The sequence below is a fragment of the Lepidochelys kempii genome, chromosome 4 (assembly GCF_965140285.1).
Source record: "Lepidochelys kempii isolate rLepKem1 chromosome 4, rLepKem1.hap1, whole genome shotgun sequence".
In the NCBI taxonomy this organism is placed as follows: Eukaryota; Metazoa; Chordata; order Testudines; family Cheloniidae; genus Lepidochelys; species Lepidochelys kempii.
The window spans coordinates 19,427,435-19,445,116 of NC_136383.1; the positions used below are offsets into that span (position 1 = coordinate 19,427,435).

Below are 17,682 nucleotides of genomic sequence, written 5' to 3' on the forward strand. Positions count from 1 at the left end.
CAAAGGGGATTATTATGCTTGGGACAAAGCCACAGGCTTCCTGAGAGCCAGAACAGCAACCTGACTGGGCTGCGGGAGAGACAGCTGGGCAACAAGTAGCAAAGAGGCGGGTAGAGCTCTTGCTCTTGGCAGGTAGCTAATAGCAGCCAGCAGTAGGCAGTAGCACAGCAGAATTGCCACCCCCACAGGTCAGACCCAAAAATATCATGAGATTTTTTTTTCTAAGAAAATAGTAGGCTGTGTTTTTAGTCAGTCTTTTGATTTTTAACGCCCCCTCCCCAGCTGCAATGTGTGTGACAGTTAACGTTGCCCAATATGATTGAATAAGGTGATTTTGGCATTTGCTGCAGGAGGCCAAGGCAATACTGGGACGTTGCACAGGGTTTACAAGGACACTCTGCTATCTTCATGATCTTAGCCTGGATGGCCTTCATAACCCTAAGGGCTGGGTGGGTTAGGGAGTCGTTTACTAGTGTGGCCTAGGATATTTGCACCTTTTGACTCCAGCAGCCCAACTAAAAGAGTCCTCAGTTACACAAAGTGTGATAGTGTTTATGGGAACTCACTGAGAGGTAGATCCCATAGAATTTAGGGCTCAGCGTGCTTACAGCGCTTGCCTCCACACAGGTGGTACACGTAGAATGCGGCCACTGTATAACACCACTCACAGCAACAATGGTGTCAGTTACAGATTAACTATTCCCTAACTTGGCTCATTTCTTGTAGGCATCACCATAGAAATTAGTTGTGAAGAGAGATTTGTTTAGCAAAGGTGTTCCATGAACAGGGCCTTGCCAAATTCCCGGTCCATTTTGGTCAATTTCATGGTCATAGGATTTTAAAAATTGTAAATTTCATAATTTCAGCTATTTAAATCTGAAATTTCACAGTACTGTAATTGTAGGGGTCCTGATCCAAAAAAGTAGGGGTGGCATGTTATGGTGCTGCCTTCAGAAGTGGTTGCCTGGCCCACAGCCACTGCCCTCCAGCCACCCAACTCTGAAGTCAGCATAGAAGTATGGGTGGCAATACCATGACCCCCCTGAAACTCCCTTTTGAGTCAGAACCCGTAATTTGAGAAATGCTGGTCTCCCCTATGAAATCTATACAAGCACAGAAAAGACCAGATTTCATGGGTGGAGACCAGATTTCACAGTCCATGATGCATTTTTCACGGTTGTGAATTTGGTAGGGCCCTGTCCATGCCTAAGGGCAGCATGGAAAAAAAATGCAAAGACGGTTGTGGAAGAAGAGGGGACACGCACACACAGACTAAAGCTTTGGTGGGGTGGAGGAAGTGAGTGAAATAGCCAGTTCAATTTGGGGTATATGCCAATGAATAAGCACACTAACCTTTCCCCAAACCTTCAGGCTGGCCCTGTGTATGTGATCCTAATGACCAGGAGCCTGTCTGCATCTTTGAACTGTGGTAAAGAATTGTATTGTCGGCTCACCCCAAATGCTAAGAGTGGCTTTGGGTGGAGCTCTCACAGAAACACTGGCAGACAAAGCAAATCATCATCTTGATTTATTATTAGCGACTGACAGAAGATCTACAGTACAGGGTCACTGAAATGGCAGGGACCCTGCGCTGGCCAGGGATGATTTCTGGTGTGTGTAGGTTTCTTGTATGTGTGTGTTTGGGGTCGATGAATGTGTCTGTGTGCGCGTGCATTGCACGGGGGTGCACACAGGGGCTGGATGGATGCAGGGGCAGGGGGAGTTAGGAGGATGCGAGGGTAAAAAGGTAGATGGGGGGCACGTGGCTGTGGAGGGAGGATGTCGGTGTGTAACGGGGTGTACGGGGAGGGAATGGGTCAGGGCTGGCCGGCGGAAAGGAGGAGGCGGCGGATGGCCAGCAGTGGGTGTGTGGGGCTGCGCGCTGGCTCCGCAGCCGCGGTTCCGCCTGGGTTTGAGGCGGGAGGGATCTTTCTCTCTCCCCCCTGCGCCCACCCGGGGCCGCGAAGAATGGTGGGCGGGGGGCTCTGGGGGCCGGTCGGGGCGGGGTTCGCGGGTGGGGGCGGGGGGCTGTCCGGGCCCGGGGCGGGGGCGGGGGGCGGGGCTCGCGGGAGGGGGCGGGGCTCGCGGGTGGGGGCGGGGGGCTGTCCAGGCCCGGGGCGGGTTCCGGGGGCGGGGTTCGCGGGTGGGGGCGGGGGGCTGTCCAGGCCCGGGGCGGGTTCCGGGGGCGGGGCTCGCGGGTGGGGGCGGGGGGCTGTCCGAGCCCGGGGCGGGGGCGGGGGGCGGGGCTCGCGGGAGGGGGTGGGGGCGGGGGGCTGTCCGGGCCCGGGGCGGGTTCCGGGGGCGGGGCTCGCGGGTGGGGGCGGGGGGCTGTCCGAGCCCGGGGCGGGGGGCGGGGCTCGCGGGAGGGGGTGGGGGCGGGGGGCTGTCCGAGCCCGGGGCGGGTTCCGGGGGCGGGGCTCGCGGGTGGGGGCGGGGGGCTGTCCGGGCCCGGGGCGGGGCTCGCGGGTGGGGGCGGGTTCTGGGGGGGCCCAGGGCGGCAGGTCTGCGCGCGGTCTCGCCCCGCCCCGCGGCGTCTGGGCGGCTGCAGCGGGCTGATGGCGGGGACCGGAGGCGCCAGGGCCGCGCTCTCCTCCCCGGGCGGCGGGGGACCGCTGGGGCTGGGACTGGAGCTGGGGCGGATTCAGGGACCCGCGGGCGGGCCCTACTCGCCGCCGCCCTCCTCCTGCTCGCGGCAGGCCTGGAGTCGGGACAACCCGGGCTTCGAGCCGGAGGAGGCGGCGGCGGCGGCGGCGGCGGGGGCGGCGGGGCCGGTGCTGCGGATGGAGATGGACGTGGAGTGGGGCAGCCGCGGGGCCGCCGCCTCCTCCCCCTCCCCCGGCGCCAGCAGCGCCCGGGGCCCGGCCGGGGAGCCTGACAGCGGCCGGCGGCGGCGCCGGCGGGGGGAACGCGGCGTGGGGGCGGCTCCGTGTCCCAGCCCCGCCGGGGGGGACCCGCTGGCCCCGCACCTGCCCCCGGATGGGGCCCCTCTGCCCCGTCGAACCGCCTGGGCCAAGCGGCTGGCGCGCCGCCTGCGAGGTAGGAGCCAGCCCCGCTCTACGACCTACCCCCCCCCGGGTCCTGCCCCCTCCCGTGTTGTGCCCCCCTTTTCCTGCCCCATGGGCTGCTCCCCGTGTTCTGCCCCCCCCCGCCCCATGGGCTGAGACCCCCCCAGCTTCCCTCACATTCAGGCCCTGGAGTCCTCTCACCTAGTCACACCCCCCCCCCCCCCGGCTTTCAGCCCTTGCCCCTTGTGTTCGCCATTTGGACCTAGTACTCCATTCCCGCAAGCGCTCTGGCTCTTGCCTCTTTTAGATCCTTTCACCCCCACGTTGGCTACCCCCCCCCCCCCACACACACACATCTGTTCACAACCTCGGCCCCTTGTTTTAAACTGCCCCAAGCTCTTTGCCTTTCTTGCTTGTGCTGCTTCTCCCAGGGTGTCAGTTGCAGGGGATGCTTTGTAGGGAAGAGAGCACACTGAGAAAAGGTAGGTCAGGCTGCATCCAGAATGTGCAACCCTGTGTGTGACCTTTTAATGGATTTTTTACCACGAGTCCTCCCTTTTTTTTTTTTTTGACATTGCAGAGTAGCTCACTGGGGGGGTAGGAAGTCAGCTGGGGTTCAGTTTTGTGGGGGAGAAGTCATGGGCAAAAGCCCCACAGTGTTTTTCTGTTTTGTTTTTTATAGTTGCATAACATCAATATTCATAAAAATTAAAAGGCTTCTGTATTTTAGACTCAGGATTTTTCTTCATTTCAAAGAAAATCTTTGTAACTGTAAAAGTGAATGGTGAATGGAGTGAACCGCTTTTTCCATAAAGTTTGCAACTAGATAGATAATCTGAACTGGTGCAAGCTGGCAAATATTAGGTGACACAAAGTGAACAGATCTATCAAACTACATTCAGTTTCAGGCCTGAGGTTTGCAAATCGGACAGTTGCTTGTCCTTTTATTAATGACATCCCCCAAAAATTTTTGATATAAAAATATTCTGTGAATTGAGCCATCTCATGTCAAAACAAAATGCCCTGTATTTATTTGGATGTGAAAGTCAAAAGTGCACTGTTTAGGTATGCAGCATGCATGCTCTGCATCAATTTTTGTGAAAGATTGCACAATGAAATAAGTTCCTGTTTTGTGGTGTGAGATTGAAAAGTGGACAGTAGTGATTGATTATAGTATATAAAAATAATTATTGTTGTTTGATGGATTTATGGCCTTTAGCATTGTTCCTTGAATGTTATATGTGTGTATAGCTAGTGCTTGGAAAAGGAGCTGGCTTGACAGATGTAGAAAGTGAAGTCCTTTTTTTTTTTTTAACCAAGAAACAGGTACAGTCTAGGCAACTGTAATAAGTTTCCCATATTCCCCTTCTGATATACTTTGCCATGTTTGTCTACATTTAAAAAATAGTCTGAACATGACTGCAAGTACTTGAATTAGATGGCACAATACTGACCATGACTTTGTGATGATCACATAACTTAATACTATTGGATCAATTGTGGTTTGTGAAACAGTATTGAAAACAATCATGACTACGCTAATATGATCAGTGCTAGCATTAGAACAGTTTTCAATACTGGTTTGTGGAACCTGTTGATAAAGATGATTGACTGTACAAAACACCACTTTCAGCAGCAGTTAATCTTTTAGTGTGGATCCAGCTTTTGTCCCCAACTAGCTGAAAAAGACATTTTATTCCTCTGCTAGTCCTCTGAACTATCCAGTTACCTTAATATAATTTTTTAATGATTGGCCACTCCACGCTGGGGTAGGAAGACATTGCCTGCTGTACAGTTCAAACTTTGTCAGTGTATGCCCTCAGGAAATCTGTTTTTTAAAATACGCAATGATCCTACTGTACTACAGTTGAACTGGTTTTAGAACAAGTGGGAATATTTTTTTGGACAAGTCCTTCCACTGACTTGCAGCACAGGGAGCTGGGCCTGAAGTGGAATTAGCATCTGAGAGGAAGACGTTGCCAGGAGAATAAATTGCAAGGTATGGTTCTGTCAGTCAGGGAGATCAGTCTAACACAAATTTCTCAGGCAAAATAAGCAATTTGGAAGGTGGTGCACATCGGTCATTGAAAATTACCTTTTTTTGTGGTGCAGGCCCATGTTGAATCACCAGATCCTCTTGGTATGATGTTCTAGCATGCAGTCTATTGGTGACTGATTTAGTTCTCTTTATGCTGTTGGGTGGGATGTCACTAGTAAAGTGCATGCTTTGTGGAAACTGGTGGGCCTACATTTTATGGTTTTGCAAGATAAGAAAATAAAATTTTAAATTACTAATGTCCTCTAGTTGCTTGGGGCATTCTGCATATTCAGATATATTTTACTTAAATGTATGGGTCCCTTTTGGAAGAAAAATAGCTTGGTTTTGTTTGACTAATATTCGGCTTGTATATGCTAGATGCTTAGCGCCCTCAACTCCCACTGACTTCAGCCCAGTATTTAAATGGTGTGAATCACATGTAAGTATAGCTAAAGTTACTACAGAAGCCTCTCTTCAGTTTCTGAGTGAAGAAAAGATGTTATTACTATTCACTATAAATTCTCAGAGTTTAGAGACAGCACTTATTTTTGCAAGCAGTTACGGACAGATAGTGTCCTTTCCTAGCACATCTATAACAACAATCTTCTCTAAAGAGGATAGTGGATATAGGGTAAGTAATGAAAGAGAGAGGTTCCAAGTCTGAAATGTTAAGGTACAGATTGAAGGATGCTTACTACAGATAAACTGAACACCTTTATATCAAGGCCTAGTGAAATTCACTGTAGCATAACTTAAGGAACTATTCAATCTAGAATTGGAAACACTCTCACTTATTTTTGATGTTTCATGGAGAACAGGGATGTCACTGAAGAATGGAAAATATGGTACTTACAAAATCTTTTAACACACGATATGTTTAAATATGGAGTCAGTTATGCAGCAAAAGCCTGAACAGTATGTTTTAAGTGTTGGAACAGGCAAACCAGATAATTAGATTGAGAAGATTCTCTGCAGTAACTGGTGCATTGTTAGAGTAAATAAATTGGTAACTGGAAGCACAGAAGGTGATAAGTAGGGCCCTACCAAATTCACGGCCATGAAAAACGCATCATGGGCTGTAAAATCTGGTGGCCCACCCTCACCCTATGAAATCTGGTCTTTTGTGTTCTTTTATCCAATACTATACAAATACCATGGGGAAGACCAGCGTTTCTCAAATTGGGGGTTCTGACCCAAAAGGAAGTTGCAGGAGGGTCACAAGGTTATTTTAGGGGGCCATGGGATTGCCACCCTTACTTCTGTGTTGACTTCAGAGCTGGGTGGTTGGAGAGCGGAGGCTGTTGGCTAGGCGCCCAGCTCTGAAGGCAGTGCCCTGCCAGCAACAGTACAGAAGTAAGGGTGGCAATACCTTGTACCCCCCTCCCCAACTCCTTTATGGGTCAGGACCCCTACAATTACAACACCATGAAAATTCAGATTTAAAAAGCTGAAATCACGAAATTGACCAAAGTGGACCGTGAATTTGGTAGGGCCCTAATGATAAGTTGTAGTCATAATGGGTTAAGAACATAATGGCCATGCTGGCTCAAACCAACGATTTGTCTAGGCCAGGGGTTCTCAAACTTCATTGCACCCCAACCCCCTTCTGACCAAAAAAATAATTACTACATGACCCTGGGTAGGGTGGCAGAAACCCGAGCCTGGGGCAGGGGAGGATGTAGGGGCGAAAAGCTGAAGCCCAAAGGCTTCAGTCCCAAGCGGGAAGCCTGAAGCCTGAGCCCCGCCACCCAGGGCTGAACTTGAGTCAAAACAAAGTATTTTGAATTTATCCTGATCTTTGTATTACAAACCACCACATGATCTGTGCATGATGGCAATTGTCTGTTACAGAGAGGGCCAATACTGAGTAAGGAGATATTTTGCTGGTTAGGACTAAGGTATATTTGTAGAGCCAGGTTGGGAAGATCACAATCTTCCTCTTCTGTGCTAGACCTTGCTTCAGTCATTGCTGTTTTTCTGTTGCTTTCATGAATACTAAATGCATCTACCTAGCATTTTCCTTTAATGTTTTTCTTATTTGAATTTCACATTCTTAATCTTTTTTTTTTTTAAACAAGGAGGCTGCTACATTTAACACTTATTGGGTCACAGTAGTCATGAAGTTGATGCTTCACTAAGCAATCTGAACTTCAGGACATGTATAAGGTTCTTCTTTTATGTTTGTTTTGGGAGGAGGTGATGCTTGAGATTGGCAAATTTAGGGAGGGTGAGGTTTTATGTTTCTGATTTGCTGTATAGCTTAACTGTTTGCTGCTATATATTATAAGCTTGCTTTTGGCTTGTTTTGTTTTTTTAATTGTTTTAAAACATCTTAAGGGCACTTACAGCTTTGGAGGTACCTTTTTGTTTATAAATCCAAATATATACAAGCTATTTAAAAATGAAAGGAAATGTAGCAAAACCTGTGTGGCTCAAACAAATTAAATGTATTCTGTGGACAGATTTTTACTATGAGATGACGTTTACTTTGTTTTGTAGTTTCCTCTAATCACTACAGTGTGACACCTCATCTGAATTTGTGTAATCTAAGGATATGCCTTTCAGGCAATAAAAGAGAGAGGGAAAGAGAAATGTTAGTTTATGGATTTGATAAACATTTGATAAAGCGAATAGTAGGTCACTTCAGCATGGATCAAAAGTTCATGAATAACTTTATATGTCAGAAATGGGATGCTGAAAATGGTAAATTATAGCTAGAATTGAGATAATTTTGATGGTTCAATGATGATTCCAATCAAATCTTTACATTAAAATGACTCCTTGAACCTGCAGTATTCTTGATTATCTAGAATAATGTTTCTCAACCTGGGGGTAGTTGAGGGACAAGTTTGGGGGGGGTCGCAAGGAGGGCCAGCATTAGGGGGTAGGAAGCAGGCCAATTGCCTGCGGCCCTGCAAAATTAACTTACATGTTTCAGCCCTGAGCTTAAGGTAGGGACGGGAGTTGCAATTTTTTCTAGTGCGAGGGGGTCACAATTTTTTTTGTAAGTCCAAAGTGGGTCGCCAGCACAAAAAGTTTGAGAAACACTGATTTAAACTAATATACTAGTAAAATGGTAAAGTGGCTACATCAGTCCTAACATTTCAGGCCGAAAAAGAAATATAATGGCCAATAGAATCTGGATTTACTTTATTGGTAAGCCTACTCCGTGAACTTCTGAGCTGGATTTTTCAAAGCTGTAATTTTCTGCTCCATGCTGATTTACAATAATTCTCTAATATGACAGAATTTCAGTTAGCAAATATTTTGCTTGCTACATTTCTTATTGGTGACTAATGTACTGACAACTAGTACTTAGCATTCTTGGGCGTTTTATATGGTAAACTGCAACAGCACTTATCTGTAAATTTTTCAGCCTTGGCTTTGAAGAACAAAGTAAAAAACAAAACCAAAAACCTAGTTTCCTTATGGTAGAACTAATTCCACCCTTTTATTAATGTATATTAATGAAGGGTTGTTAAAGACTGAAAACTGAGAGGAAAGCTTATGCTAAAGTTATTACTCCCTGTGCTGGCCTTGTGGCTAAGTACTGTCTTGAATTGGTGTGCTTTAATGGTTTCTAAAAATATTTGCTCTGTTAATGCTTTTGGAATGAACCTTAGCATTGCGTGCAGTTGGAAGATTGTAGCTTTTATCGTCTTTCTCTTTGTTGGGTGAAGCTCCCATTCAGCAGCTGGATCTTTCAGACTTTATTCTTTGCAACAGCTGGGATTACATTTTTGCTTCATAGTCCAGTTTACATTTGTTTTAATTTTCCATTGTTGCTGTTAAATTTGACTCCAAATTACTGTGATATCTTGAACATTAATTTTTTTTCCTCAGGGATTTTCAGATAATTTTATTTACATCCACTAGTGATCTAAAGGGAATTTTTAAGGCTGGTTACTTAAAATATCTGAAAACTGAGAGTGATGACAGTTTGGCTTTGCAGGAATAAATTGAGTTGTGTTTTTCCCCCATCTTTTTCTCTCTGTCCTCCTTTACACTTAGGTCATATTGGCTTGCTTTTAGGTTAAACAACAGTTGGCTGGAGGTAACAATTCTGAATTGAACATCAACAGCTGGTCCAAGCTTCTCTGTTCCTTATTGCATTCCTGTTATTATTATGATTGCTAATGCATTCTGTCCTGATAACATTCAACAATTGACCTTTTGGTGACACTTTAAAAAAAAAGTTTCCTTTATTTTCTGATCCCCTTTGGGACAGTATAGCAAGGCTGAGGGCTTGTCTACACTGGCAATTTACAGCACTGCAACTTTCTCACTCAGAGGTGTGAAAAAACACCCCCCTGAGCGCAGCAAATTTCAGCGCTGTAAAGCGCCAGTGTAGACAGTGCACCAGCGCTGGGAGCCGCGCCCCTCGTGGAGGTGGGTTTTTTAGAATGCAGGGGGAGCTCTCTAAAAAAGCGACCACCCAAGCCATGTTAAAGCGCTGCCGAGTTGCCAGTGTAGACTAGCTCTCAGTTAGGTGCTCTTGCATGGAATGTTGAAGCTTCTCAAGCAAGCTAGTGTCATAAACCCAATATTGGACCTCAATTCTTCAGCTAGTAAAATGCCCAGATTCCCAGGGAAACTGTAGATATAGAGAAGATTTTTGGCTCTGGAAAAGTGGAACGACAGGGTGTAAAACATTAATGGATGTCCTGACTACAGTTCCTTCTTGCACTGAAAAATAAGAAATGTAGAAAGTCTTATTAAAGCCTCTACTGCAGTGTTCCCCAAACTTTTTTCTTCACACGCCCCCTTACACCGGCTTTCCAGTTTCTCTACATCCTTTCTATATAGCGGTGACCAAAATTGGACACAGTACAGTAACTCCCCACTTAACGTCCTCTCACTTAACATTGTTTTGATCTTGTGTCCCTGCTCCATTACAAAACATGCTCGTTTAAAGTTGTGCAATGCTTCACTAGAACGTCTTTTGGCCGCCTGCTTTGTCCAAGGCTGGCAGCCCCCCATCAGACCCTACACCTCCCCTCCCCCAGTGTCTCCTGCCCGCTGGCAGACCCCGCAGATCAGCGCCTTCCCCCTGCTCCCCTGCCTCCAGTTGGTTTGCCACGTTCAGGAGGCTGGGAGAAGTGGGGAGGAGCAAGGACGCAGCACACAGACTCCCCCTCCCTCCCCTGCCTCCTAAAGGCCGCAAACCAGCTGTTTGCCGCACGCAGGAGGCAGGGGAAGGAGGGGGGAGGCACTGATCCACAGGGTCCACTGGCGGGTGGGAGGTGGTGGTGGGGGGGGCAGGCAGGGGAGCTGATGGGGGGCTGCCAGCCTGTTTAATACCTGTATTAAATTGCTTGTTTAACATTGTTTAAAATATATATGATGCCTTTTGTCTGGCAAAAAAAAAAATTTCCCTGGAACCTAACCCCCCTTATTTACATTAATTCTGATGGGGAAATTGGATTCGCTTCACATCGTTTCGCTTAAAGTCGCATTTTTCAGGAACGTAACAACAACGTTAAGTGAGGAGTTACTGTACTCCAGCTGAGGCCTCATCAGTGCCGAGTAGAGCGGTACTATCGCCTCCCATGACTTGCATGCTATATTTCTGTTAATGCAGCCCAAAACTGCATTTGGGGTTTTTTGCAACATTGCATTGTTGACTCATGTTGAGTTTGTGATCCACCACAACTCCCAGATTCTTCTCAGCAGTGCTGCTGCCAAGCCAGTTATCCCCCATTTTCTATTTGTGCATTTGACTTTTCTTCCCTAAGTGTAGCACGTTACATTTGTCTTTGTTGAATTTTATTTTGTTGTCTATAGTCCAGTTCTCCAATTTGTCAAGATCCCTTTGAATTTTAGTTCTATCCTTCAAAAGTGTTTGCAACCCCCCTAGCTTTGTGTTATCTGCACATTTGATCAGTATGCTCTCTATTCCAATATCCAGGTCATTAATAAAGATGTTAAATTACACTGGATCCAGAACAGATCCCAGTGGAACCCCACTTGACACCTCCTTCCAATCTGACATCATTCCATTAATAGTTACTCTTTGTTTGCCCTTGTTTAACCAATTATGTATCCACTTATGTACATACTGAACCCGCATTTCTCCAGTTTAAAATCTTATAGAAGAATATATAAGAATATATAAGAATATAACTCGGACGAGTTGCATCCGAGAGTGCTGAAGGAATTGGCGGCTGTGATTGCAGAGCCATTGGCCATTATCTTTGAAAACTCGTGGCGAACCGGGGAAGTCCCGGATGACTGGAAAAAGGCTAATGTAGTGCCAATCTTTAAAAAAGGCAAGAAGGAGGATCCTGGGAACTACAGGCCAGTCAGCCTCACCTCAGTCCCTGAAAAAATCATGGAGCAGGTCCTCAAAGAATCAATCCTGATGCACTTGCATGAGAGGAAAGTGATCAGGAACAGCCAGCATGGATTCACCAAGGGAAGGTCATGCCTGACTAATCTAATCGCCTTTTATGATGAGATTACTGGTTCTGTGGATGAAGGGAAAGCAGTGGATGTATTTTTCTTGACTTTAGCAAAGCTTTTGACACGGTCTCCCACAGTATTCTTGTCAGCAAGTTAAGGAAGTATGGGCTGGATGAATGCACTATAAGGTGGGTAGAAAGCTGGCTAGATTGTCGGGCTCAGTGGGTAGTGATCAATGGCTCCATGTCTAGTTGGCAGCCGGTATCAAGTGGAGTGCCCCAAGGGTCGGTCCTGGGGCTGGTTTTGTTCAATATCTTCATAAATGATCTGGAGGATGGTGTGGATTGCACTCTCAGCAAATTTGCGGATGATACTAAACTGGGAGGAGTGGTAGATATGCTGGAGGGGAGGGATAGGATACAGAGGGACCTAGACAAATTGGAGGATTGGGCCAAAAGAAATCTGATGAGGTTCAATAAGGATAAGTGCAGGGTCCTGCACTTAGGATGGAAGAATCCAATGCACCGCTACAGACTAGGGACCGAATGGCTAGGCAGCAGTTCTGCGGAAAAGGACCTAGGGGTGACAGTGGACGAGAAGCTGGATATGAGTCAGCAGTGTGCCCTTGTTGCCAAGAAGGCCAATGGCATTTTGGGATGTATAAGTAGGGGCATAGCGAGCAGATCGAGGGACGTGATCGTTCCCCTCTATTCGACATTGGTGAGGCCTCATCTGGAGTACTGTGTCCAGTTTTGGGCCCCACACTACAAGAAGGATGTGGATAAATTGGAGAGAGTCCAGCGAAGGGCAACAAAAATGATTAGGGGTCTGGAACACATGACTTATGAGGAGAGGCTGAGGGAGCTGGGATTGTTTAGCCTGCAGAAGAGAAGAATGAGGGGGGATTTGATAGCTGCTTTCAACTACCTGAAAGGGGGTTCCAAAGAGGATGGCTCTAGACTGTTCTCAATGGTAGCAGATGACAGAACGAGGAGTAATGGTCTCAAGTTGCAGTGGGGGAGGTTTAGATTGGATATTAGGAAAAACTTTTCCACTAAGAGGGTGGTGAAACACTGGAATGCGTTACCTAGGGAGGTGGTAGAATCTCCTTCCTTAGAGGTTTTTAAGGTCAGGCTTGACAAAGCCCTGGCTGGGATGATTTAACTGGGAATTGGTCCTGCTTCGAGCAGGGGGTTGGACTAGATGACCTTCAGGGGTCCCTTCCAACCCTGATATTCTATGATTCTATGAATATGCAGCAAAAATTGTGTCATGGCTTGTGTCACGACAAAACTGATGCACACTCTGCCTCAGTTATATCAGTAATGTGGCTAATATGTGATGCCTTACGTGCATTTATGTAACTATTTCTCTTTAAAGGTCTGTGGGGTACAAGATTGATGGAAGAAAACACTAGCAGAGAGAGATACCTGAAAAGTGTTTTACGAGAACTAATCACATATGTGATTTTCCTTGTGGTCTTGTGTGTCTGTAAGTACCATTTTCCATTAATTTTCAGATTTCTATACTAATTGTCTGTGCTGTGTGACCCAAGAGTGAACAATGAGGGTTTTTACCCCAGGATGGTAGGACTGTTGTCTCGTGATTAGGCCATGAGGCTGGTATTTAGGATACTTGGGTTCTGTTTCTAATTCTGCCATTGGCTTCTTGTGTGAGCTTGGAAAAAATCATTTAAACTGTTTGCTTCAATTTTCCCACCTTCAAAATAGAATAATACCTTCCGTTTAAAAAGTGGGGACTTTGGTAATAGTTATGATTCCTGTGTGTGCCCCAGTTTCCCCCTGTTTTGTATTGCTACATGGAATGTAAAGGGTTAAAAAGCTGCTCTTGAGACAGAGCAGGAGACATGGGGCGTTGGGTCATGTAACTGGGCTGTCATGAATGCGTCCTTAAAGGACTGACTGAAATTGACCCATGTCAATGGAGGATCCAGAAAGACAATGGGAACCCCAAGGACTGAATAGTTGCTACCTATCCACAAGAAACTCTGTTGGGCAGAACATGTGAACTCAGCCGGCATCTGCAGAAGGACAACTATGGACCAAAAGGTGACAGGAGGTTAGGGTAGGAGCAGGCTTTGGGAGAGAAACAGCAGCTCTCATCTGGGACTGAGACAGGGATAGAAGCAGACAGCAGCATGGTTCACAGGAACCCTGGTTTGGCCAGTATGGATTATGTCTTAACCATTGCTTCTCTGTGCTAACGAAGGACTTCTCACTGCTATATTTCAGTTGATTAATAAATCCTACCCTGTTTTGAAAAGGCTGGCTGATGTCACTGCAAATACTTGCTGAGGTGTATTGATCCCTGAAGAGGGCAAAAAGTCTCTGAACAGGAGTCCGTCTCATGGTGTGAAATAGGAGTTCTGGAGGCTCAGGGCAGGTCTACACTATACAATTACTTTGGTATAACTACATCGCTCAGGGATGTGAAACATCCACACCCTCGAGTGATGTCGTTATACCAACCTGAGCACCAGTGTCAGTTTCCACCGACATAACTACCGCATCTTGTGGAGATGGATTAACTGTGCTGATGGGTGACCGCTCTCCTCCTTCCCACAGTGTCTTCATTAAAGCGCTACAGTGGCACAGCTGCATCAGCACAGCTGTGCCAATGTTCTGCCAATGCAGCATTTGAAATGTTGACCTTTCCCTCAGTCCTAAAGGCGTTGAGGCCATGTGGCCTACCCTTCTGGACGAATTGGTACCCCTTTCAGGTTCTGGCATGCTGAAAGGGGTCCTCCAAGGGACTGTTTAAAAGCTGGTGCATGGCACAAATTCTGTGTATCTGATGCCATCGAATAGTGAAAGGCATGAGCTATTGATCACAGTCAAAACTTAAGGTTCAGAAAGTGTCTGAAAAGGTATGATTTTTATCAACTAAGTCAAAGCCAGGTATCCTTAAGCAAAAAAGTTTCTGTAGTGGTTGAAAGACTAGCGGTGGTAGCCTCTTAAACATTTTTTGACTCTCTACATGTGCACATAACATTGAGGGTCCTAAACAGGCTTGCAGCCTCATGTATGCTAATACACAGAAGTAGATCTTGGGTAAAGTGTGTGGTACTAAACATTGGCATGAGATAGTGAGTAGATGCTTGAACCACGGAAATGGCTTTAATTTTGTTACTATTTATTATTTGTGGTCGCATCCAAAGAGCCCAGTCAGGATTGGCGGCCCCATTGTGCGTACAAATGCATAAAACAACGTTGTCCCTGAGGAGAAGAATTTAGTCTTGCCTACCAACTCCCAACTACCGGGGAGTGAGGTTTGCAAACTCCAACCCCTTCTCCTTTAAGGGGGGATTATTAGGGGGCTGAGAGATCCCCTGTTGCTAGGACCAATTACTTTGAGTTGTAATGTTGTTGTAAAATAATTGAAGATGTGACTATAATTGCTTGGTAAGGTCCTACCTACCAAACATGTCTGGCACACTCAATAAAATTATTGGTTTCAGAGTAGCATCCGTTGAAGTGATGACTTTTTTTTCCAAAAGTTTGTGTGTGTGGTTTTTGGAAAAAAAAAAGGGGGGGGGGTGAGAACCTGGATTTGTGCTGGAAATGGTCCACCTTGATTATCATACACATTGTAAAGAGAGTGGTCACTTTAGATAAGCTATTACCAGCAGGAGAGTAGGGTGGGAGGAGGTATTGTTTCATGGTCTCTGTGTATATAATGTCTTCTGCAGTTTCCACAGTATGCATCCGATGAAGTGAGCTGTAGCTCACGAAAGCTTATGCTCAAATAAATTGGATAGTTCTTGTTCTTTATCGAAAGAAAATAAATATCAGTCTTATTTACAGGGGAGTTTAACTTTCCTTAACTCTGTTTATACTATATAATAGTCAAAGGACTCTGTCACCACAACAAGATTAAAAATTGGTATATAGCCTGGACCTAATTCCATCCCTCAAAGTGGGCTGTGGTATTGGACTTTTCAGGGTTTTAACAGTGTCCCTGGAACCAGTTTAGGTACTGTCCACCCAGCGACTTTAACTGTGCTATAACTGGATCTCCCAATGTTATGCTTACAGTTGTAGTGTAGATGCAGTCTTTAAGTTGGGGGCCTAATTCTCTGTTGTGTCAGTCTTTTCTGGTGGCTGTGCCCTGTTCACTCCAACTGGAAAGATGCTATTATTCTATAAGAGAGGGGCCAAATCCTACCTTTCCTGATACGCCCTGCTATTAGATATTCTGTCCCTTTCCTCTGCCTTCTCCTCATTTGAGCTTTTCTGGGGTTTTTTGGCCTTCCTTGCCTCACCCTTCCACCTGCCTCATCCCTCCAGAATGGCATCTATGCTGCTGCTTGTGCACATGGCCCAGTTTTAAAGGAGTGAGGAGAAGCAACTGATACAGTCTTAGGCCCTGATGCAGCAGTGCATTTAAGTGTGCTTAATTTTGTGTATGAGTAATCGTGTCCCTATGCAGCTAAGCACATAATTGCATGAGTAAGCATGTGCTCAAGTGCTTAGCTGCATAGGGATGGGATTACTTAAATGCTTAAATACATGGTTGAATCAGGAATTTGGTCATTTTCAATGTCCGTTCCTAATGGTGCATAGGGGAAGCAGTATGTCTACGAGCAGCCAACGCTATCCTCTGTGAATAGTCTGCAGTGTTAGAGAACGCTGCATCTCCTGCTATGCGTAGCATCTCCAGTATGCTTGTAGAAATAGAGGGTAAAACTGACTCAGGTCACATTGGTATCACTTGGCTAGTGGAGAAATGCGATGGACGGGAGCCACAGCACAGGCACAGCCTTACTACTGGGAAACTTCAGATGTTCGAAGGTGGTGGAACACCGCTCCTGCCGTCGCTTAAGACGTTGGGCGGTCTTTTTCAGCTGCTCTGTGCTAGACTAGTAGCAGAATCTGACTGAGCTACCATATCCAGCATTGGAAGGATTAGTCTGGTTCAAAGGGTATTCTTCTGGGTCTGATTTAGAGAATCCTATGCCACTTCTATCCCTGTTGTGGGCTGCTCTAACTTCTGACTGGGGATTGGCACAGCACTCAGTGACCCCATGATCAAAGAAACCAAAGTCATCTTTCCATCCCTCTATAACTTGTGCTGTATGGTTCTCAGCCAAGGACTTGGCCCAATAGGAGCAAAACGTAAATCTGTATTCAGGGTTTTCTAATTAAAAGATCTTTTAAAGTTACTGCACATATCCTGTTTCTTACCAATTATTATTTTAAAAGTTTAAGTACCTGTAATTTATAAATAATTAACTAAAGAAAGTGGAATTGGAACATTGAATATTTGAAAGCTGATTAACACTTCTATTCTGTATTCCTTTTACACTAAGGGTAGGTCTACACTGCAGTTAGCCACCAGCTGGCTTGGGTTGCAGACAGCTCTGGGACCCTCCCACCTCTCAGGGTCCTAAAGTCCAGGCTGCAACCTTAGCCCCAATGTCTACCTCTCAGATAAACAGCCCCTTAGCCCAAGCCCCATGAGCCCAATTCAGCTGGCACGGCCAGCCACGGGTTTTTAATTGCTGCGTAAACATAGCATAAATGCTGCGTAAACATAGCATAATGGTGATTATCGGGGGCTTGGTGATAGGGAAAAGCTTGCCTTACATTTTATCCTATTAAAAAATGTTAACATTTCTGTGTAAAATACAATCAGATGTTTTTGAAATAAGCTTTTAAAACTTGGTTCCCTCTTTCTCTCCTCCCTACCAAAAAATGTCTCCTGCAGTGACTTATGGGATGGTGAGTTCCAGTATGTACTATTACACTAGGGTAATGTCACAGCTCTTCCTGGAAACACCTTTATCGAAAATGGAGAAAACCAATTTCAAAACCTTATCCACCATGGAGGACTTCTGGAAGGTGAAGGGGAAAAAATGTATCTTATTGTCACTGTAAATTTGTTATTTTTCCCCCTCTGGACTCTCAACCATCTGTAAATATCTTTTAAATTCTCCATCATAATCAACAAATGCTCTTAGGTCTGGTCTACACTTTTGCCGATACAGTAATGTTGCCTGGGAATGTAAATTTTTTTTTAACTACATTTTTATTCTGGCAAAAGCTCTAGTGTAGACACAGTTATACTGGCAATTAACTGTTTAATTAAGTGCTTTGCCACTGTAGGTTATTTTGTTCAGCAAACTGGAATAAGCTATATAAGCAAAAACATTCTTTTGTCACTATAAGCTGCATTTTGCACTAGGAGGGTTTGCCAGTATACTAAACCGGCAAATCT

General features: G+C 45.9%; 1 protein-coding gene across 7 annotated transcripts in view; it reads left to right on the plus strand.

The window, feature by feature from the left end:
• The first annotated feature begins 2,487 nt into the window (after window positions 1-2,487).
• The window catches only part of PKD2 (polycystin 2, transient receptor potential cation channel), a 60,948-nt gene continuing 45,753 nt past the window's right edge, over window positions 2,488-17,682 (plus strand). For 3 of the 7 annotated variants that reach the window (XM_073340655.2, XM_073340654.2, XM_073340658.2), the window contains exons 1-3: window positions 2,488-3,036; window positions 12,826-12,936; window positions 17,173-17,306. In XM_073340655.2, the coding sequence (XP_073196756.2) occupies window positions 2,556-3,036; window positions 12,826-12,936; window positions 17,173-17,306 (726 nt within the window). In that variant the 5' untranslated portion in view covers window positions 2,488-2,555. Of the gene's footprint in view, window positions 3,037-11,446; window positions 11,634-12,825; window positions 12,937-17,172; window positions 17,307-17,682 lie in introns of those variants that run through there. The other 4 variants (XM_073340657.2, XM_073340656.2, XM_073340652.2 and 1 more) reach the window with 2 other exon arrangements.